General features: G+C 41.7%; 1 protein-coding gene across 1 annotated transcript in view; it reads left to right on the plus strand.

Annotated features, from left to right (window-relative positions):
* Window positions 1-23,842, plus strand: part of LOC140728505 (myosin light chain kinase, smooth muscle-like) — a 341,168-nt gene that overhangs the window by 269,303 nt on the left and 48,023 nt on the right. Inside the window, exon 21 of the mRNA XM_073047317.1 lies at window positions 202-355. Coding sequence (XP_072903418.1) covers window positions 202-355 — 154 coding nt within the window. The remainder of the gene's footprint in view (window positions 1-201; window positions 356-23,842) is intronic.

Here is a 23,842-nt window from a genome sequence, read left to right on the forward strand (position 1 = left end):
TGATCAAAAAAAATAGTTACAGAAGCAGCAATGAACTTAAGATGGGCAGTAAGCAAGTGGGATGCCTGGTGATTACTGTGGACTCGGTGAACTGAAGGGCGTGGGAAACATTGTGGAGTTTTGTCTCAGGTGAAATCAGTTCACTTCGCTAAAATAATGGGAGGTTTTCTCTCTTCATCCCTTACTCTGTTCCCGTTTCAGATTAAAGAAAGTGATCATATAAAGATAGAAAATACTGACAATAGCAGTAAGCTAATCATCTCTTCAACCAAGCATGATGACTGTGGCTGTTACAACTTACTGGCTGAAAATAAGATAGGAAGCAAACAAGTTCAAGTTAACCTCACAATTGTAGGTAAGTGAGTCACCCCAACAGCCTTTTCAGTGCAGTCGGCATAATGGCCATATATGTTCATTAATTGTCACAATGTTTGTTAATTTATTAGAATGGATATTTGTCTGGAGATAAGCTCTGTGCTCAGTTTTTGTGAGGTTAGGTAAAACAGAACAAAGGGTTCCCTGAATGCCCTGTGGAAATGTACACTGCAATTGCAGAAGTGTATGTTCCATCAGCTGGCAAATTGGTAGTGGAGATTATTCAAGGCAAGTCTGTTTTCCAAGGTTAGAGCTAAATAGATTAAACAGTTGTTAAAGGGAATGGGTGAAGGAGTAGGATTAGAGACTGGTGACATCATTGATGTCGTCTCAAATTAAGTTTATTACCAAAGTACATAGATGCCACCATATGCAACCTGAGATCCGTGTTCTTGCGGGCATTCACAATAAATCCAAGAATCAATGAAAGGCCGCAGCCAACAGCAAGGGCAAACAACCAGTGTGCAAAACACAACAAACTGTGCAAACAGAAAGGGGGGGAAAAGGAATTAATTAATTAATTAATAGATAAATCAATGTAATGGGACCTGATCACAGAGGCTGGCCCATAGTTATTAGGAGCAACTATAACTATTTAATTATAGTTATAATAATAATCAACTTGGGAGCTTCTACTAGAGGCTATTCACTCCCACAAGCCTGCATTGCCATCAGTTAATTGTGGCTGATCTCTATTTTAATTCTATTTATCTTCCTTTGTTTTCCACACTTCCCTAACAGAATTATGTTGTCTTCAAGCTTTAATGTTCCAGTAGACTCAACCACTCTAGGCTTTGACCAAGCAATCCCAGATTTCCGCCACCCTTTATGTGTGCTGCTAAATGGCTCAGGTCTGTTGATATGTAAAATGCTTCAAATACTTGAAATCTGAAATGAAGCAATGAGTGCAAGAATTCAGGAATTCAGACAGCATTTCAAATCCTAGTCATAGAAGACTACAGCACAGAAGCAGGCCCTTCAGCCCATCTAGTCCATGCTGAACTATTAATCAGCTTAATCCCATTGACCTGAACCCAGACCATAGCCCTCCAAACTCCTCCCATCCATGTACACATCCAAATTTCTTCTAAATGTTGGAGTCAAACTCACAGGCATCACTTCTGCTTGCAGCTCGTTCCACACTCGCACCTCCCTCTAAATCAAGAAGTACTTCCTCATGTTCTCCTTAAACATTTCACATTTCATCTTCAACACATGATCTCTAGCTCTAGTCTCATCCAACCTCAGCAGAAAAAGCCTGCTTGCATAAGTCCCTCATAACCTTGTATTCCTCGGTCAAATGTCTCCTTCTTCTACATTTTAGGAAATAAAGTTCTAACCTATTCAACGTTTCCCTATTATTCAGATCCTCAAGTCTTAGCAACATCCTTGTACACTTTATGTGTGCTTTTTCAATCTTATTTGTATTGTTCCTGTAGGTAGGTGACCAGAACTACTCCAAATTGGGTCTCACCAACATCGTATAAATTTCAATATAACATCCCAACTCCTGTTCTCAGTACTATGACTTATGATGGCCAATGTGCCAAAAGATCTCTTTATGACCCTATATACCTGCAATGTCATTTTCAAGGAATTGATGGAGAAAAAAAAATCAGAGTTAACAGTTCAGCTGAATGGTCAAAATTATCTTAAGCATTTTCAATTTCAGTTTTAATTATTGTGCTTTTACAAGAGGAAATTATGTTGTTAATGAAAACAACTAGTTGTTTCAAATAATTTGATACAATCACTGTTAAATATCAAGGGAATACAAACCAAGAGTAGACAATTGGTTTTCAAAATGTAATCCTTAAAACCTCAGTGTCGTTTTGGTACATGTGCAGAGTACTGCTTAAAAAGCTAGTCAATCTTTCTTGAGCTTCAGTGCCCAAAATTAAACAGTTCTTTGCTTGAGGTCTGATCAAGGGATCGGAACAACTAAGTTATATGTTCATCACTTCAGAATGCCAGTCTCCTTGAAATAAAGGTCTCTGCTGCTTCATGTCTTTTGTCAAAGTGATTCCTCTCATTCAATTTTGCTGCCTTAATTTATTCATTGGTATGTGCCTTTACATATACATGCTGGTTCTCACTGCTCTGCTTGTTGATTTGATATGAGTTCTCTAGTTCATACAAAGCTGACATTCATACAAAGTTTTCAAAGAACACAATTTTGCGGTTTGTGATGGTTATGTCTTGGCATTGTTCTCTTGGTGCATAAGCGAGGTTGCAAAATATAGTATTTTTTCTAATTTGTGTTTTTTTTCAAATAAGAGTCGTGTTATCATGGATGATATTTCCTATAATCCACTGGTTTGCAAGACCCAAAGATATAGGAGAAGAATTAGGCCATGTGATCCATTGATTGTGACTCATTTATTATTCCCTCTGAACACCATTTTCCAGCCTTCTCCTGATAACCTTTGACATCCTTTCTAATCAGGAACCTATCAACCTCCACCTTAAGTAAACCCAATGACTTGGCCTCCACAGTAATCTGTAGCAATGAATTTCACAGATTCACTGCCCTCTGGCTAAAGAAATTCCTCCTCATCTCCTACGGGGTGTCCTTTTACTCTGGGGTTATGCCCTCTGGTGCTAGACTCTATCATTCTGAAAACATCCTCTTTATGTCCATTCTATCCCAGCCTTTCACTATTCAGTAGGTTTCAATGCAGTACTTCATCGTCCTTCTAAACTCCAGTGAGTACAAGCCCAGAGCCGTCAGACTCTCTCATACATTAATCTTTCATACCTGGATTGTTCTCAGATACCTCCTCTGAACTCTCTCCAATGCCAGCAAAACCTTCCTTAGATTCAAGTCCCAAAATTGTTCATGATACTCTGAATGTGCTCTGACCAACTCTTTATAAAACCTTAGCATTACATCCCTGTTTTTATACTCTAGCCCTCCCTCATGATACTATGAGAATTTCAGGACTATAAATATTTTGATTTCCATGAAGAAATTACAAGTAGAATATCACCAATTCTACACTATTTCCAAATCAAAGATCTTCCACTGACCTCTATGCCTCAGCTCCCATGAGTAGTGCTATACAAGAATGGCCTCAACCTTCACAAGTTTTATTTTCATATGTTAGGCATCTCTTGGAATTTCAACCAGACAATATATATCATTACAACTTACATGATCAGTTCATTGTATTCAGTCCATGCATTGACAAGTTTAACAAAACACAAAATATTCATTGCCTGAGATAAAGGATCAAGAAACTCCTCACAAAAAAAAGAGAACATCAGCAGATGCCGGAATTCCAAAGTAACACACACAAAATGCTGGAGCAACTCAGCAGGCCAGGCGGCATCTATGGAAAAGAGTAAACAGTCAACATTTCGGGCCGAGACCCTTCGTCAGGAGTCTCAAGGAGACTCCTCGTACCAGATCTCTGTTCCAGATCAAATTTTATAATCCAGTGCACCAAGAAAACACTATTTAAATCTGCACATAGAGGTAAATCATATCAATAAATTGTTTGTATAATTCACTGATATATCCATTACATAGAGCTGACTTACTTGTATCAATGGATGTTGCTGGGTCTTGATATTTAGGCTCCCTTCTTTGCTGAATGAAGCTAACCTTAAGAATATTTTTTTTGTTACAAATGTTACGATTAAGTACATACTTCAGGCTTTAAAATTGTCTAAACAGATGAGCCGGGAATCAGAGATTAACCAGTATGGTTAGTTCAGACATTCCACTGAACACACATCACTGCTGATAGGGAGATGCTTCCAGTTACTAAGTCCAGCATAAATGCATTTCCATTATTTACTCCTGCGAGACGGAGTCATCAACTAGCAGAAGAATTCAGACATATCATATCTGCGTGTCATGTGAGACGTATCTAGAGGGAAAGCGAGATAAAGGATGTTCTGCCGATGTCTGATTGGTGGCCCACTAACTGGAGCTGGAGCTACAATGCAAAGGGCCGAAGGAACCGATTTATAACTAGAACGTCGTGACTAGGAGTACATGTTGTGGGGATAGTGCGGCCATTAGCAATGCTTCTGGGTTTGACCTTTGCCTCGTGTTCTGCCTGTGTGAAGTTTACACGTTCTCCCTGTGACCTCGTGGTTCCCTCTGTCTGTGTGCTCCAGTTTCTTCCTGCTCTCCATCATATTTTGAAAAGTTAATTGCCTACCACGAATTACCACTTACTATTGGTATGGGGTTGCAGGAAAAGAGGTGAGTTGATGGGCTTGTGAGAGAACAGGTTGTAAAGTTACAGGAAAAGAAAAGAATGGGGAAGTGGAACTGGTGGAATTCTCCACTGGGGGCCAGTATAGATTCAGTGGGCCAACAGTTCTCACTGTATGCTGCAAGAAATGAATAACACTTGGTAGCACTGAATTTTTGGTAACAGTAGCTAGATACAATTAAAGACCTTTCTACATCAAGCATTTCTGATATATCTATATATGTATTAAATAGTGAAATGAAATAAAAAGTGCAAAAATAGAAATAAAGAAGTAGTGTTCATGGGTTCAATGTCCATTCAGAAATCGGATGGCAGAGGGTAAGAAGCTGTTCCTGAATCGTTGAGTGTGCATCTTCAGGCTCCTGTACCTCCTTCCCAGTGGTGGCAATGAGAACAAGGCATGACCTGGGTGATGGGAGTCCTTAATGATGGACACTGCCTTGTTGAGACATACTTTGAGGCTGCTGCCCATGATGGAGCTGACTGTTTGCAACTCTCTGCAGCTTATTTCCATCCTGTGCAGTAGCCAAACCCCCCCCCCCCCCCACAACCCCTCCATACCAGACGGTGATACAGCCAGTTAGAATGCTCTCCACGATACGCCTGTAGAAATTTGCGAGTGATTTTGGCGACAAACCGATCTCAAAATCCTAATGAAATAGAACCGCTCTTGTGCCTTCTTTGTAGCTGCATCAATATGTTGGGTCCATGTTAGACCCTCAGACACCCAGGAACCTGAAATTGCTCACCCTTTGAAATCCAACAATGTGTCCAGTGGAGATGAACTGTCTGAGCAGTGTTCAGAATCATGTTTGAATGGTGATGATTGCTTTCACTGTCACAATAACCTGTAGGCTGACTATAAAAGCTTTGATCTTATCCCTCCCTGCGTGTTCTTTTTTATTAAAAAGCAATTTCAGGAATTTTAACTCTCCTTTACTTTCATGTAGTGTTAAAATCAAGCTAAACAGTTAAAACCATGTTCAACCTGTCTCTTGAGGTACAGATAAGATGATTCCTGACTAATTAGTTGGTACAACTGCATTTAAGTGCATTGAATTGTGTGTTGCTTTATGATTTTAAAAAGTTCTTCAGAGTATGTTTGTTGCTAAAATAACAGAGATTTTTCCACCGAGAGAGTGGCCTATAAAAAGAAAACTGCTTCGAACAATCTCACAGTGAGCGGTAATAATTGTCAGAAGCTGTAAACTGTTCCTTTTGGAGGGAGACTTCAGTTCTGGCCTTTTATGGTTTCGGTTTCTTCAAATGATTTATTTAAAAAGAATGGTGCTGCCAATAGTCTCAGCATGGATATTGTCCAAGTTGTCTTGTTGTCTACTAAGTGCCTTGATGGCTGCATAGCCCGGAGAGGGAAATTGCATTGGTTAGTATGTGTCTGCTCTTCATCTGTCATTCAGACATCTAAATTAACCGACAATTGTGGAAATGCAGAAAGCTGGCCACTTATTAATGAGTAATAATTTATCAAATCTGGCTTTGTTGAATTTGATAAACTTGATAACCATCAAAATAAATGATTTGTTAGTTTTGTGGCATGCATTTACACCAGGCTTAGTAACTTCTGGAGAATTTGTTGGAGCTGATGAGTGCTGTGAGCTGGATTCTTTTCCCAAACATTCAGCTCAAATTATTCTTTAATATAAACTGCTGCAAGTGTGCTTTGAGTGCAGTATGGCAAAGTCCAGGGATACTGGTGAATCATGAGACCAACAGCATCTTCCCTTTCACCAGAGAAATAGAGAATTAAAGAGACTGAGGAACGGGGAGAAGGAAATCAATGAATGAGAAACAAGTGAGATGCTGAAAGGGATATGAGGTAGTGGGAGTTGTCTAAAAGAGGGTAAAAGCAGACAGTAAGGAAAGGAGTAAAGTGTATGAGTTTATAAAGGAGATCTGTCTGGAAGCCTTTCCTGGCTGAATGCCTGAGAATACATGGATTTGGACGTTCCCTTGTTGGGCCTCCAGGGTTGAGTGGCATTTCAGGCCAACATAAAATAGCAGTCCTGACTTGCTGCCGAGAGCTTGATTCAATGCAAGAGGCAATTGCTAATGTTACTTGAAGCTGGGTCTGTGATCAAAGTGATCAGTTTCCTTAATGTGCAGAGCTGGCAGTGGCTGCACACACCAAAGTGCCCACCCAGCTACGAAATAGGACCACCAGATCGGGGTTGCTCGGTAAAACTGAGCTGGTGGAGCTTGCTCACCATGTTCAATTGTGACCCAAGTTCAAACCCTTCTGGTCCATAACTCCACTAATGCATGGCACAGGATGATTATTAATCCCAGACTACACAGCATCCAAACGTCTGTCTGCTATTTAGTGACATGACTTTAGCCCTAAAAATAGTTCACACAAAACACAGCACTCTGGAACTATTGGTTCTGCTGTATGGTGAGAAGTGAAGGTACTCATTCCATCAGCACCCTCACAGCCCGACCCCTGGACCCCTACCTCTTCACAGAAAAGGACCATCAAACCTTTACACTGAAGCTGAAGAGTCAGATTGGTTACAAAAAGGAAGTAATAATTGTCAGAGGTGAGTGGCACACAAGATAAATGGAGACATCACTGAGTTTGCCCGATCTGTCTCTGACACTCATAATTCACGTAGGAGACCTTGAAACAAACACGTGCACGCCTGATTGCTGGTTCTTCCCCTTGAGCTCTGGTCATTGTACAGGACTATCGAGGAAAATGAGTGCCTGAGACACCTAGAGACAAGAGTGGCATGGTGCAGTAGTTATGTGTGTGTGCGCATTGAGCAGTGAGCTCTGCAGAGCTTGGCAAATTTTGAGCCACCGTTTTCGGTGGATTGAAGGGTCAGTAACCTAAGAGTACAGGCTTCCATAAATCGACCCACATTAGAAAAATCTCTTTTTTGGTAACAAATGGTTAATATCTAGAATTCACTGCCTGCTAGGATAATGGAAGGAGATTCAGTAGCGTTCTTCAAAAGGAAACTGAGAAACTATTCAAAGGAGGAACATTTGTATGGAAATGGAAAAAAGTAGGCTATTGGAGCTCACTGGATTGTTTTTCAGAAGAAGGCAGCAGAGTATGTAGCGAATGGAGCTGCTGTGTCATGACTCCAGTGACCTTGGTTCAGTCCTGACCTTCATCCTGTAGAATTTGTTCTTCTGGTGACCATGTGGGCTGGTTGATTATTAGCCACTGGGTTCAACCCTGATCTCTGACATTGTCTGTGTGGAGTTTGCTTGTTCTCTCTGTAACTGTGTGGGTTGGTCAATTAGTTAACAACCAGGTTTGATCCTGACCTCTGCCATCTTGTGGAGTGTGTATGTGGGCTAACAAGTTTATTGGCCACTGTAATCTGTTTCTGGTATATCGAATCTGATGAGAATGCAGAGATAATGAAACAGGTTAGTGTAAGAATAAGTGATTAACGCTGGGTACAGAATCAGTGGGCAGAAAAGCCTGTTTCTGTGCTGTACCTGTCTATGACTCCATAAGACATAATACAGTCTCAGAGATCTGAAAGGCCTCCTTCTGTGCTGCAAAAGAAAATGATATAATGGTATAGGTGATGCACCAACAATAACTCTCAGAGACGAGAGGTGAACAACAGGCTTTTATTAGCAGCAAAAGGGAGCACGGCATCTCGGAGACTGAGGGAGGAGCAGTGCCTCCAATCGGCTTTATACAGGGGTCTGTGGGAGGAGCCACAGGAGCAGTCAGCAGGGGTCTGTGGGAGGAGCCACAGGAGCAGTCAGCAGGGGGTCTGTGGGAGGAGTCACAGGAGCTGTCAGCAGAGGGGCGTGTCCAGACAGGTATATGTAGTTTACCACAATAGGACTTAAGTGCTCCAGGACTACAGGAGAAGTTTGCAAAAAGAAAACCCGGCTGAATGCAATCCAAAGGTAATCAAGATACATTTAGGTCTGAACTTTATAATTTTGCGAATACTGATTGTGTTCATCATCAGTACTCCGCAGAATCAGCAGCAACTAGAAATTTCTGCCGGTTGCACTGGTGGCATCTCCATTGTTGACACTAATATGGAGATTAGTGAGGTAGCATGATCTTAGGCGAGTTAGTCAAAACCTAGGAAATGATCTTACCCAAGATCTTGTGGAAGTGCAGGAACTGCCTTCTCACAATGAAAGAAGGTTGTTCAGAAGATCACCAAGAATAATTCATTGTTTTCTTAATGAAAAAGATCTAAAGTAATTCTATATGACTAAATTTGAAACATCTTTTGAAAATCTTTCCAAGATTTTTTTTTATATGGCTTGGGAAACTGGAAACATTTTTTTAAAAGATTCTCAAAAATTCCAAAAGGCTCACAAAAATTTTAAACTTTACAAGTTTGTATACAAGTTTCTGAGATAACATGAGCACTGCTGACTGCTTTTGGTATTTCACACCAAGTTTTGGGATGAGTCAGTTTGGTTCAGATATTGTGGCCAGTCCAGTCTTGACCACTTCTCCTCTGTCAACTTGTGGTCATGCAAAATATTGAGGTGAAAGGAAATGTAGACTGGCAGATATTATCAGCTCAGCACTATCAGGCAAATCTAGATCATAGATTTGTTAGTCTCTCATGAGTTATGGGGAAAATCCAAGGATAATTGCTACTGCCTTTGGAGAAATAAACAACCGTCTTGAATATACAAATTAAAAGAATGCTCTCCTGTGGTTTCCAATGTGGTGTTAACATTTGTCAAAGGACAAGAAGATAAATGTGACTTTTATTAATTTTAATAATGTTTCTAGAATATCATCAGATATTATATTAGCAGCACCATGCTGAGATGCATCAAATTGTTCTGCCTGATAGGGAATAAAAATTTTGAAGGAGATACTTCAGTTTATCCTTTCTGTGACCTGATTGTAAATGGCATTTCAAGTCTAAGGATCCATTTAAACAAAGACTAGTGTAGTAGGTATGCAGGCCAGATCCTTTCACTTATTTAGAATGAAACGGGAGACCATTCAGCCCTTTAGTTCCATGCCAGCTCCCAGCAACTCAAGCCAATCAATTCCACTCCTTCACTTTCTCTACGGACCCCTCGGTTGAAGGTAAGGGTCCATGGCATAAAAAAGATTGGGAACCCCTGCTCTAGATTTATAGCCAAATCACTTTCATACTTCTATCAACAGTAGACAGTTAATTAAGCAGAAAACCACTGGAACGTAGGAAGAAATCAGAGCACCCGCCATGTGGGTGCACGAAACTGTGCAAACTCTACACAAGCAGCAAACGAGATCAGGATCAGATCTAGGCCCCTGGAGCTGTGAGGCCCCAGTATTAACTGATGACCACCATGTTGTCCATCTCTGTGCTCCAGCCAAAGTCATGGGCTTCACTGTAAACCCAGTCAGCTCCCTCATGGGCACTAGTCTCCGTGCTCCTGAAGAAAAGTCTCGGCCTGAAATGGCAACTGTTTATTTTTTTTCATGGATGCTGGCTGGCCTGCTGAGTTCTTCCAGCATTTTGTGTGTATAACCTTTGTAGATCCAGGACTTTTTCAAGGAGCGACCCCTCAGCAAGGTGACATCCATTATTGAGGACCCCATCACCCATGTCATGCCCTGTTCTCATTGCCGCCATCAGGGAGGAGATAGAGGAGCCCGAAGGTGCACCCTCGGCCATCTGACTTCTGATTGGACATTGAACCCATAAACGCCACTTCACTACTTTTTATTTCTATTTTTGCACTACTTATTGTATGTATATTTTTTACAACAAATTTTGCAACATATGCCAGTGATATTAAACTTGATTCTTTAGAAAAAATACCAGGGAAAGGACACGTCCAATTACTTTCTGCACTTAGCTACATATGCTGTTGGATATCTACCAACAATAACAGTGGAGCATTGTGTCTTTGATCACTTAAAGCTAAAATTAGATAAGCATCTTTGAAAGAAATGCAGCAACAAAGATATAATGACATACCTGATGGAAATCTGTGCTTTGCTCTCACTAAGCGCAGAAAATGATAATAATGTCTGTATACATATTGAACTTCCCTTCTGAAACTGGAACCAAATTTCACAAGCAGAAAATTACCACCTTCTGAATTTAGAATCAGAATCAGGTTTCATATCATTGGCATATGTTGTGAAATTTGTTCTTTTGCAGCCGCAGTATGTTACAATACATAAATTAAAAAGTTTAAATTGCAATAAGAAATATTTATAAAAATTTAATTAAGTAGTGAAAAGGGAGAGAAAAAATAGTGAGGGAGTGTACATGGGCTCATTCTCCATTCAAAAAGTCTGGTGGCAGAGAGGAAGAAGCTGTTCCTGAAATGTTGAGTATGTGTCTTCAGGCTCCCATACCACCTCCTTGATGGGAGCAATGAGAAAAGGGTGATGGGGTCCTTGATGATGGATGCTGTCTTTTCGAGGCATCACCTTTTGAAGATACCCTGGATGTTGGAGAGACCAGTGCCCATCATGAAGCTCCCTGAGTTTACAACTTTCTGCAGCCTTTTTCCAATCCTGTGCAGTAGCCCCTCCATACCAGACAGTAATGCAAGCAGTTAGAGTGCCCTCCACGGTACATCTGTAGAAATTTGCAATTGTGTATGGTGCCAAAGCAAGTTTCCTCAAACTCACAATTAAATATAATTGCTGTCATGCCTCCTTTGTAATTGCATCAATATTTTGGGCCCAGGATAGACCTTCAGAGATGTTGACACCCAGGAAATTGAAACTGTTCACCCTTTCCACTGCTGGTCCCTCAATGAAGACAGGTGTGTGTTCCCTCAACTTCCCTTTCCTGAAGTCCACAATCAATCCCTTGGCCTATTGTTGTGACACTATGCAGCCAGCCGATCTGGCTCATTCATGTATGTGTCCTTATCACTTTCTACCAACAATTCTGCAAGCAAATTTATAGATGGCACTTGAGCTGTGCCTAGCCACACAGTCGTGGCTGTAGAGGTGGTAGAGCAGTGGGCTAAGCACACAATCTTGAAGTGTGCCAATGTTGGTTGTCAGTGAGAAAGCGATGTGATTTCTGACCTGCACTGACTGCGGTGTCTTGGTAATGAAGTCAAAGATCCAATTGCAGAGAGAGGTACAAAGGCCCAGATTCTGGAATGTTGATTAATCAAACAACAGCACCCTTTTGTCAGATTTCCTGTTATCCAGGTGATCCAAGGCCAACGAGACTGTATCTGCTATAGACCCATTGTGGCAATAGGCAAATTGCAGCAAGTTAAGCTCCTTGGTTAGGCCAGATTTGATACTGGCCATGATCAACGTCTCAAAGCTTTCATCACAGTCAATGTGAGTACAACTGGGTGACAGTCTCTGAGGCAGCTCCCCCTGTTTACTTGGGCACTGGTTTGATTGTCACCCTTTTGAAGCAGGTGGCAACAGTGAGAGATTGAAGATGTTCTTGAACACTCCTGTCAGTTGGTTGGCACGGGTTTTCAGTGCCTTACCAGGTTCACCATCAGGGCCGGTCACCTTGCAAGCATTTACCTTCTTGAAAGATATTTTACCGTCAGCCTCAGAGACAGAGGTCACAGGGTCACCGGATGCTTCAGGTGTAGTTTTATTCTCCCTTTCAAAGTGTGTAGAAAATCCATTGAGTTCACCTGGGAGAGAAGCATCACAGCCATTCAGGATGTTAGGTTTCACCTTGTGGGAAATAATGGCCTGCCAACCCTGCCAGAGCTGACATGCATCCAATTACATCTCTAACTTCAATCAAACTTTTAATCTTAAAATAGTCTCCACTGGTTGTACCTGGACTTCTTGTACAGTTCTGGATCACCGGTCTTGAACGCCATAGATCTAGCCCTCAGCAGACTACAAATCTGGCTCATGCACTACAGCTTTTTTTTTGGGGGAATGTCAGGTATGTTCCCAAAGGCACATACTCACCTACACAGGTCTTGATGATGTGTGGCGTACTCATTCTGATGTGAAGATGAATCCCTGAATATTGTTCAGTCCACTAGCTCAAAGCAGTCCTGTAGGTGCCCCTCCACCTTCCTTGAACATACCTTGTTAGTCGGCAGTGCTGGTGCTGCGGTCTTTAGTCTCGCCTACACGCGGGGAGTGGAAGTACAGCCAGGTGATCAGACTTCTCAAAGTATGGGCGTTGGATGGCACGGTAAGCATTCTTGATGACGGTATAACAGTGAGTTGGCTCTTCTGGTTCCACAGGTGATGAGATGGTAGTTGTTCAGAAACTTCTTCAAGCTGGCCTAGTTGAAATCTCCTGCAATGATAGAAGGCATCAGGGTGCACTGTTCTGTAACTGTGAATTACATTGCTCAGCTCAATTGGAGCCTGCCTGGTGTTGGCCAGAGATGGAATGTACACTGCTACCTGGATGACAGCAGAAAACTCCCTCAGCAGATAAAATGGACAGCACTTAAGGTTGGGTGAACAGGATTGAGACAGAACCACTACTTCTGTTCACCATGATGAGTTAATCATAAAGCATACTCCAGCTCAACGGCCTTTAAAAAATTTAGTTGCCCTGTCTTTTTAACAGCAGGTGGTAAGGGTGGGTTCCCTCACCTCTGCCCCTCTGACGCTCAATGCAGGTGCCCCTCAGGGCTGTGTACTAAGTCCCCTCCTTTACTCTCTGTATACCCATGACTGTGTCACCACCCACAGCTCCAATCTGCTAATTAAATTTGCCGACAATACTACATTGATTGGCCTAATTTCAAATAATAATGAGGCAGCCTACAGAGAGGAAGTCATCACCCTGACACAGTGGCGTCAAGAAAACAACCTCTCCCTCAACGCAGCAAAAACAAAGGAGCTGGTTGTGGACTACAGGAGGAACGGAAACAGGCTAACCCCTACTGACATCAATGGATCTGGGTTTGAGAGGGTGAACTGCTTTAAGTTCCTCGGCATAATCATCACCAAGGATCTCACGTGGTCTGTACACACCAGCTGTGTGGTGAAAAAGGCACAACAGCACCTCTTTCACCTCAGACAGTTGAGGAAGTTTGGTATGGCCCCCAAATCCTAAGAACTTTCTACAGGGGCACAATTGAGAGCATCCAGACTGGCTGTATCACTGCCTGGTATAGGAACCGTACTTCCCTCAATCGCAGGACTCTGCAGAGAGTGGTGCAGACAGCCCAGCGCATCTGTAGATGTGAACTTCCCACTGTTTAGGACATTTACAAAGACAGGTGTGTAAAAAGGGCCTGAAGGATCATTGGGTCCCAAGTCACCCCAACCACAAACTGTTCTAGCTGCTACCATCTGGGAAACGGTTCCGCTGCGTAAAAGCCAGGACCAACAAGCTCCGGGACAACTTCTTCCACCAGGCCATCAGACTGCTGAGACTACTATATTTTTATGTTATGTTGACTATCCTGTTGTACATAATATTTATTATAAATTACTATAAATGCACATTGCACATTTGAATGGAGATGTGATGTAAAGATTTTTACTCCTCATGTATATGAAGGATATAAGAAATAAAGTCAATTCAATTCACTCAACTGCATCACTGCATCCAAAGTAGCCTATGTTCTGTGAAGTAAAATACACAGTAGTCCCTGATATCCCTCTGGTACTGCAATCTTGCTCTGAGGTCTTCAATATTATTCTCCAGAGACTGTAAATACGGTACCCTGTCAATCCAGAGATTGTTCTCGCGAGCCTCATCTGGAGTCTCTCCAATGCCAGCACATTTTTTTTAGATAAGGGGCAAAAATTTCTCACAATATTCCAAATGCAGTCTAACCAATGAGTTTATAGACTCAGCATTACATCCTTGCTTTAAATTCTAGTCCTCTTGAAATGAATGCTAACATTACACCAACTCAGCCTGCAAGTTGACCTTCAGGGAATCCTGCACAAGGACTTCAACGTCCCTTTGCACCTCTGATTTCTAAATTTGTTCCCATTTAGAGAAGAGTCTATGCCTTTATTCCTTCTACCAAAGTGCATGAACATGTGCTTCCCTACGCTGTTTTCAATCTGCCATTTCTTTGCCCATTCTCCCAATCTCTTCAAGTCCTTCTGCACACTCCCTACTTCCTCAACACTACCTGCCCCTCTGCCTATCTTTGTAGTGTTGGCAAACTTGACCATAAAGCCATTGCTTCCATCATCTAGATAGCTTGAAAAGAGGCGGTGCCAACCCCACCCCTGAGGGACGCCACTAGTCGCCGGTAGCCAACCAGAAAGACTCCCATTCTTCCCTACTCTTTGCCTCCTTTCAGTCAGCCAATCATCTAGCCATGCTAGTATTTTTCTTGTCATACCATGGGCTCTTAACTTGCTCAGCAGTCTCATATGCGGCACTTTGTCAAAGGTCTTCTGAAAATCCAAGTAAACAACATCCACTGACTCTCCTTTGTCTATCCTGCCTGATACTTCCTCAAAGAATTCCAACAGAATGATTGATTGATTGACATTGAATGATTTAAAACAGAAAAATGTGTTTGAATCCCAAGTGATGGAATAAAACACATTACAAACTCCCAAGACAAATGACAAGTTAGATTTATACATTATTATATTTAATATGTTCTCTGAAAACTCCGAGTTTATCTCTGGTCTAGCAGTTGGCTAATCAGTGAGCCAAAGAGAATCAGGTATTTGCCTGCACACTAAAGACCATGAATAGTAAGATTTCCGTTTCTTTTAGATTCCAAGTTCAATTTTGCTTTACCAGCTCCACAAATGAGCCAGGAATGAGAACAATCAAACAACCTGCTACCCTGAGCTGTATTCTAAATACAACACCATCACAACTTATCCTCTCCCTTCATCTTCAGATAACCATCTCCTGCACAGAAAAATCTGTAACATAAAGATGTATTCTCTAATGTTTATTGGATACATGATGTCAAATATATAGCTTGGTTAAAGTCCATTCTGCCTCAGATAAACTGAGAGATTATGTGTTTCTTTTAGTCATTCTTTAGGCATTGAGGCTTTTGTTTCCTTCCACTTCCTTCTGATCGATGACTTGCTTTCACTCCAGGAGTAGAAGATACCTGCACATGAATACCTTAACCACGATATACTTTTGACAGAGTGATGTTGGAGTTTATCAGCAAGGAGATAGAAGATAATTGTATAGGAGGCTCTGTTGTACAGAATCACCTCACACTGTCTCACTACATGCACTAATGGACAGAGATAAGATCTGGCCCAGATTATTCCTTGGCTCCTTTAATATAGTGAGCAGTATATTGTGTTGCACAAAATGGTGTTACATAAGTTGGGACATTTTTCTTGTGCAGTTTGTAGCTGATGTGACTCCAGAAGACCAGACTGAACTGGAAGAGAAAAGAATGGCAAAGGGAAATTGTGCTCACATAGATGGAAGGAGGGGGCATGTTAAAGAATTCAATATTAAGCGTAGACGGCTGAAATGAGCCCAGATGGAATATGTTATTTTTCATGGATTTAAAATGGCAGGCAATGGGGAGGTCAGGGTCACACAGCAGACTGAATGCAGACGCTTCACAAAGTGATGACCTAATCTGCATTTGCTTTCTGCTAAGTACTGGAGACCGCGCAGTCCGCACTGAAAGTGGTGCTCTAATGTGGGAAATGTGCAAGTGATTCACTGCTGGAAAGAATGTTGGGAAGGAAAGAGGTGAAATGACCAGTGTTTCATCTCCTGCAGTTGCATGGGAAAGTCCCTACAGAATCTGAATTGTTTTTCAATTTAAATAATTAATGTGCCATTGGCTTTCAAAGAAATATTACAAAACTGCTCAGCTGAGATACATACTGAACTTTATTTTAAAAAATCAGGTGAGATGTGTTTGCGGCTGGGTTGGGGGGGAAGAGAAGATTAACTCACCACAAATTTAACCCATTTTATTCACTGTACTAATATAAACCTGCTGAAACCTGTTGCTATTGATTCATACACGACTTAGAGTCAGTCAGATTGCGTTTCACATTCTAAGTTTCTTTTAAAGCAAAAGCTCCGCCTAAAATGTTGGTGTTCTTCCACCTCATATTGCTTTATGAAGGAAGTACAAGGCAGGGGTGAGGCTGATGCTGGAAGGTGATAGGTGGAACCAAATGATAAAAGCAAGTGGTGGAGGGAGGTATGAATAATGGTGAACAAAGGGAGGAACAAAGGTGAGTGTAGGGAGGAGAACACTGGGGGTTACCTGAAATTGGGAAACTCAATGTTCATTCCATTAGGTTTCAAGCTACCCAGGTAGACTATAAAATGTAGTTATTTCAATTTATATTTGCGCTTACCATAGCAATGGGGAATGCCAAAGCTGAAGCAGTCAGTGGGGTAGTGGGAGAGAGAGTTAAACATGAATACCACTGGAAATTTAAGATGCCTTTAGTGGACGGGGCAGGTGCTTTGCAGAACAATTGCCTAGTCCGCACTTGGTCACCTAAAGATAGAAAACTTATTGAAAGACAAGGTTGAAAGGGGTGCAGAGGAATCTCTGCCCCACTTAGAGGGGCTGTTTAGGTCCCTGGATAGTGGTGAGGGAGAAGGTGTTGGGAGAGGTATTACACCACCTGCATTTGCAGTGGGAAGTACTAACGGGAATGGGGAAGATTGGGTGAGAAGATATGATTGGGAAACAGTGGTCTCCGTGGAAAGCAAAACAGAGGGAGAGAAGGGAAGACGCGATTTTGGTTGTTTCTGGTAATTGCAACTAGACACCCTTCTCATGAAGATGTAAAATAAATTGTACAGATAATGGTTTTGCCAAGATCCTAAAATTGTTTCAGAATTTTAATAGAAGAATAGTAACTTCTTAAAATGTGTGTTGCTTTCTTGTGTATGAAGTGGATTGGTTAGCAAAACTTTTCAAAGTCTGGAGAGAAAACATCTGTAGCTCTATAACACTATCCTTGTCCCCTGTGCCTTATCTTTTGATGATTTCAGCAGTGTGTATCATTTTGTACTCCAGAACTCCAAAAATGGCTTTGAGCTTCAGAATGTGACATCTTTGGTCTTCCCCATTGCATGGTGAGAGCAAATAATTAATGTACTGAATCAGAAATTGCACTTAGGGGATCTGTAAGAAACCAAATCAACAAATACATCATGTTCATCAAATAACCACAATATCAATTCCTGTTTATCAAGAAATCAGCTACAATATATATTGACATGAATACAAATGACATAAAATAATTTGTATGAATGTTCTATACAAGTTGGGTGATAATTACCTCTTTATGACTCCCTTATAGCAAAAGTTCAAAGTAAATTTATTAGCAAAGTAGATTTATGTCACCATATACAACACTGAGATTTACTTTCTTGTGGGCAAGCACACTAAATACAAGAAACACAATAGCATCAATGAAAGACCACACCCAACAGGGCAGGCAACAAACAATGTGAAAAATAACCTGTAAATACAAAGAGAAAGAGAAAGAAAAAGGAATAATAATAAATAAGCAATAAATATTGAGAACATGAGCTGAAGATTCCTTGAAAGTGAGTCCATTTCAGTGATGGGTTGAATGAAGTTATCCACTCTGGTTCAAGAGCCTGATAGTTGAGGAGTAATAACAGTTCCTGAACCTCGTAGTGTGGGTTCTGAGACTCCTGTACTACCATCTTGATGGCAGCAATGAGAAGAGAGCATGGCCTGGACAGCACTCCATGTAGATGTGCTCGATGGTGGGCAGGGCTTTACCCATGATGGACTTGGCCATATCCAGTAATTTTTGAATGCTTTTCTCTACAAGGGCAATGGTGTTTCCATACCATGCTGTGATGCAACCAGTCAATATACTCTCCACCACACATCTATAGATATTTGTCAAAGTTTTAAATGACGTGCCAAACTTCGGAGAAAGTAGAGGCACTGCTGTGCTTTCTTCATAATGGCACTTACATAATGGACCTAGGACAGATCCTCTGCAATTATAGCACCAAGGAACTTAAAGCTGCTGACCCTCTCTACCACTGATTCCCCTGATGAGGACTGGCTCACAAAGCTCTGCTTTCATTCTTCTGAAGTCAATAATCATCTCCTGGGTCTTGCTGACATTGACTGAGGCATTATTGTTGTGGTATCATTCAGCCAGATTTTCAATCTCCCTCCTATATGCTGATGTTTCACCAACTTTGATTCAGCCAATGACAGTGGTGTTGTTGGCATACTTAAATATGGCATTTGATCAGTGCTTAGCCTCAAAGTCATAAGTGAGTAGAACAGGGAACTAAGTACACAACCTTGTGGTACACCTGTGCTGAGGGAGATAGTGGAGGTAATGTTGCTGCCAATGCAAACTCACTGTGGTCAGCAAGTGAGAAACTCAAGGATCAAGTTACACAAGAAAGGCATTAAGAATAAGCCAGAAAATTATAGGCCAGTGAACCTGGCATCAGTAATGGGAAGGTGTCAGTAAAGGACTGAATATATAAGTGTTTGGATAGACAGAATCTGATTGGGGATATTCAACATGGCTTTGTGCAAGCTAAGTCATTTCTAACCAATCTTAGAGGAAATTACAAGGAAAGTTGATGAAGGCAAGGTAGTGGCTGTTGTCTACATGGACTTTAGCAAGGCCTTTGACAAGGTTCTGTATTGTGATGTTGGTCAAAAAGGTTCAGTTGCTTGACATTCAAGAAGAGGTAGTAAACTGGGTTAGACGTTGGCTGCACAAGAGAAGTATGAGAATGGTAGATGTTTGCCTTTCTGACTTGAGTCCTGTAACGCGTGGAATGCCACAGGGATCAGTGCTGGGTCCTTTGTTATCAATATCAATGATCCAGATGAAAATGCAGTAAACTGGATCAGCAAATTTGCAGATGACACCAAGACTGGGAATATGGTGGACAACAAGGAAAACTATCAAAGTTTGCAGCGGGATTTAGACCAGCTGGAAAAATGAGCTGAAACATGGCAGATGGGATTTCATGTAAATGGGTAATGAAGAAATGGCCAAAGCCAATGGCTATTTTGTCTTGGTCGTAATAGTGGAGGACACAGCTAACACGCTGAAGGGAGATGATACGGATGTAATGGGAGATGGGGACCTCTATACAGTTGCAATCACTAAAGAGGTAGTGCTGAGCAAACTTACAGGCCTACAGATAGACAAGTCCCCTGGTCCTGATGGACTGCATCACAGGGTACTGAAAGAAATGGCAAAAGTTATAGCAGAGGCTTTTGTGATAATTTACCAAAATTCTCTGGACTCTGGGTAGGTCCCAGTGGATTGGAAGATGGCAAATGTCACGCCACTGTTCAAAAAAAGATGTAGGCAAAAGGCAGGTAACTATAGGGTAGTTAGTTTAACATCAGTAGTTGGGGAAATGCTGGAAACTATCTTTAAAGAAGAAATAGAGAGGCATCTGGAAAGAAATAGATCCATGGGGCAGACACAACATGGATTCAGCAAAGGCAGGTCCTATTTGACAAACTTACAGAAGTTTCTTGAGGAGATAATGAGCACAGTGGACAAAGGGGAACAGATGGACATTATTTACTTGGATTTCCAGAAGGTGTTCAATAAGGTGCTGCATAAAAGAATTATCCATAGAACAAGGATGCATAGAGTTGGTGCTGAGGTATTAGCATGCATAGAAATTGGTTAACTAATAGAAAGAAGAGAGTTGGGCTCCATGGGTGTTACTCTGGTGGTGAGTGGTATGCCACAGGGGACAGTGCTGGGCACACAACTGTTCACGATATGCATTAATGATCTGGAAGAGGGGACTGAGTGTATTGTATCTAAGTTTGCTGATGACACTAAATTGAGTGGAAAAGCAAACTGTGCAGAAGATATGGAGAGTCTGCAGAGAGCTACAGGTAGGTTAAGTGAGTCTGACAAATGGAATACAATGTTGGCAAATGTGAGGTCATCCACTTTGGAAGGAAAAATAGAAGATCAGGTTATTATTTAAATGGTAAAAGATTGCAGCATGCTGCTGTGCAGAGGGACTTGGGAGTGCTTGTGCATGAATCACAAAAGGTTGGTTTGCAGGTGCATCAGGCTATCAAGAAGGCAAATGGAATGCTGACCTTCATTGCTAGAGGGATTGAATTTAAGAGCAGGGAGGTTATGCTGCAACTGTACAGGGCACTGTTGAGGTTGCACCTGGAGTACTGTGTGCAGTTCTGGTCTCCTTACTTGAGGAAAGATACACTGGCTTCAGAGGCAGTACAGAGGAGATTCACCAGGTTGATTCCAAAGTTGAAGGGGTTAGGCTATGAGGAGAGTTGAGTCGCCTGGGACTGTACTCACTGGAATTCAGAAGAATGAGAGGAGGTCTTATAGAAACATATAAAATTGTGAAAGGTAGATAGAGGCAGGAAATTTGTTTCCACTGGTAGGTGAGACTAGAACTTAGGGGCATCACCTCAAGGTTCAAGGGAGTAGATTTAGGACAGAGATGAGGAGGAACTGCCTTTCCCAGAGAGTGGTGAATCTGTGGAATTCTCTGCCCAATGAAGCAGTGGAAACTACCTCAGTAACTATATTTAAGACAAGGTTGGATAGATTTTTGCATAATAGGGGAATTAAGGGTTATGGGGAAAAGGCAGGTAGGTGGAGATGAGTCCATGGCCAGTTCAGTCATGATCTTATTGAATGACGGAGCAGGCTCGATGGGCCAGATGGCCGACTCCTGCTCCTAGTTCTTATGTTCTTATGTTTTGGCACATTGACCTTCACAAATCAACGTATTGAGTACAGGAGTTGGGATGTTATATCGAAATTGTATAAGACGTTGGTGTGTCCTAATTTGGAGAATTGAGTGTACCGACAGGAAAGATGTAAATAAGATTGAAAGAGTGCAGAGTAAGTTTACAAGGATGTTTTCAGGACTTGAGGACCTGAGTTATAGAGAAAGGTAGAATAGGTATGGACTTTACTCCCCAGAGTGTAGGGGATTGAGGGAAAATTTCATAGAGATATACAAAATTATTAGGGGTGTAGATAGAGTAAGTGCATGCAGGCTTTTTCACTGAGGTTGGATGAGACAAGAACTAGAGGTCATGAGTTATGGGTGAAAGGTGAAAAGTTTAAGGGGAACTTCTTCACTCAGAGGGTAGTGAAAGAATGGAACGATCTGCCAGCATGAGTGATGATAGCCAAGATGATTTCAACATTAAAGAGAAATTTGGATAGGTACATGGATGGGAGGGTTATGGAGGCCTATGGTCTGAGTGCAGGTTAATGGGTCTAGGCGGGTTAATGGTTCATCACAGACTCGATGGGCCAAAAGGCCTGTTTCTGTACTGTAGTGTTCTATGACTCTATAATGTATTGAGGCCTAGGACTTGAAGAATAATGATTAGTTTTAAGGGGATGATAGTATTGATTGCTGAGCTGCAGTCAATGAAGAGCATCCTGATGTCTGCATCTTCTTGTCCAGATATTCCAGAATCAGATGAAGAGTAGATTAAAAGGCATTTGCTGTTGACCTGACAAATTGTAGTGGATCCAAGTTGCTTCTTAGCCAACTCTCAAAGCACTTCCTCACAAAGAATGTAAGTGCTACTGGATGCTGGTCATTGAGAACAGGTTACTACTTTCTCAGGCACTGGTATGATTGAAGGCCGCTTGAAGTAGGTGGGTACCTCAGACAGCCGAAGTGATAAGCTAAAGATATCTGTGAACGCTCCAGCTGGTCGATCAGCACAGGACTTTAGTACTTGGCTAGATGCTTTCCGTGGGTTCACCCTCCTGAAGGATGTTCTCACGTCAGCCTCAGAGACTGAAACCACAGGGTCATTGGGTCTGTGGGAGTCGGTGAAGCTACCTCCACGTTTTGATGATCAAAGTGAGCATAAAAGGCATTCTCATCCGGGAGTGAAGCCTTGTCACCTACATCATTTGCTTTCACTTTAGAGGAGGTGATAGCATTCAAGCCTGTTGACCATCCTTCAGTGATTCAAGAGTTGCTCCTTCACACAATGCAGCACAAAGAAAATAGAAAAGATAAAGAACAAATAATAATAAAACACAATAAATATAAGATAGCTTATATACATTGATTGTATGACCAAAAAGTGACACTAGAATGTACATAAGGTGACTGATGGAAAATAGTAATGCAGTGGTGAAGTTAGTGTGTGGTGGTGTTGATCAGCCTTACTGCTTGGGGAAAGTAACTGTTTTTGAGTCTAGTGATCCTGGCGTAGATGATACGTAATCTCTCCCTTATCAGAGTGGGATAAACAGTCCCTGAGCAGGGTGTGTGGGATCCTTCGTGATGCTTTCCCAGCACCTTACAGTATATATGTCCTTGATGGCAGGTAGGCTGATGCTGGTGATAGATTGGGAAGTTTTGACTACCCATTGTGGAGTCTTTCTTGCCTACTGCCTTGCAGCTTCCGTACCAGGCAGTGGGGCAGCTTGTTAGGGTGCTCTCTGCTGATCATCTGTAGAATGGTGTGAGTATGGATGTACAAAGTACCTCTCTTCAGCCTCCCCCGAAAGTAGAGGCATTGGTGAGCTATCTTTACTGTGTAGGAACCACTTTCTATACATTCCGGGACCATGAGAGGTTGTTTGTGATGTGCACTCCCAGGACTTTAAGACTGTTTCCAGCGCTCTGCTGCCAATGTAAAGGGGAGTGTGAGTGGTATGAGTTCTCCTGAAGACAATAGCCACCTCGTTTGTCTTGTTGACATTAAGGAAGAGGTTATTTACCTGGCACCAGGCCTTGAGCTCTTCCACCTCCTCTCTGTAGGCCGTCTCATCATTGTTGGTGATGAGCCCCGCCACCGTGTCATGAGCAAACTTGATGATGTGATTGCTTGGGTGTTTGGCCATGCAGTCATGTGTAAAAAAATTTTCAGCTGCTAATTCTCTCCAGGCCTGTTCTGCACTTTTTCTTGTGGAGTATCATGAGGCGAATTGTACTTTCGTCTACAAACATAGACAAAGCTATTTGTTTAATTTTCTTGGTATTTCCTTCTTTTCTTATATAATTTCTCCTGGTTCAGCCTGTAAGAGAAACCCCATTAACTTATGCTAATCTTATCCTTTTACATATTTATGGAGGCTATTACTGTCTTTTTATGTTTCTCACTAGATTGGTCTCATATTCCACCTTCCCTGTACTATAAATGTCATGTTCCCTTGCTGAAATCTGAAAAGTTTCCAGTCCTCTGGCTTACTGCTCTTTTTGGCAACATTAAAATGATTTTGCTTTGATCTGGTACTATATTTGTTAGCCAATGTATGATCAGATTCCAGTGGTTTTTTCCCTTAAAATGTTGTGAACTCTGAGTCTAATTGGCTTCTGCATTTATACTTCCCCCTTGCAAACACACATTACTATTGC

This window comes from Hemitrygon akajei, chromosome 5 (genome assembly GCF_048418815.1).
Source record: "Hemitrygon akajei chromosome 5, sHemAka1.3, whole genome shotgun sequence".
In the NCBI taxonomy this organism is placed as follows: Eukaryota; Metazoa; Chordata; class Chondrichthyes; order Myliobatiformes; family Dasyatidae; genus Hemitrygon; species Hemitrygon akajei.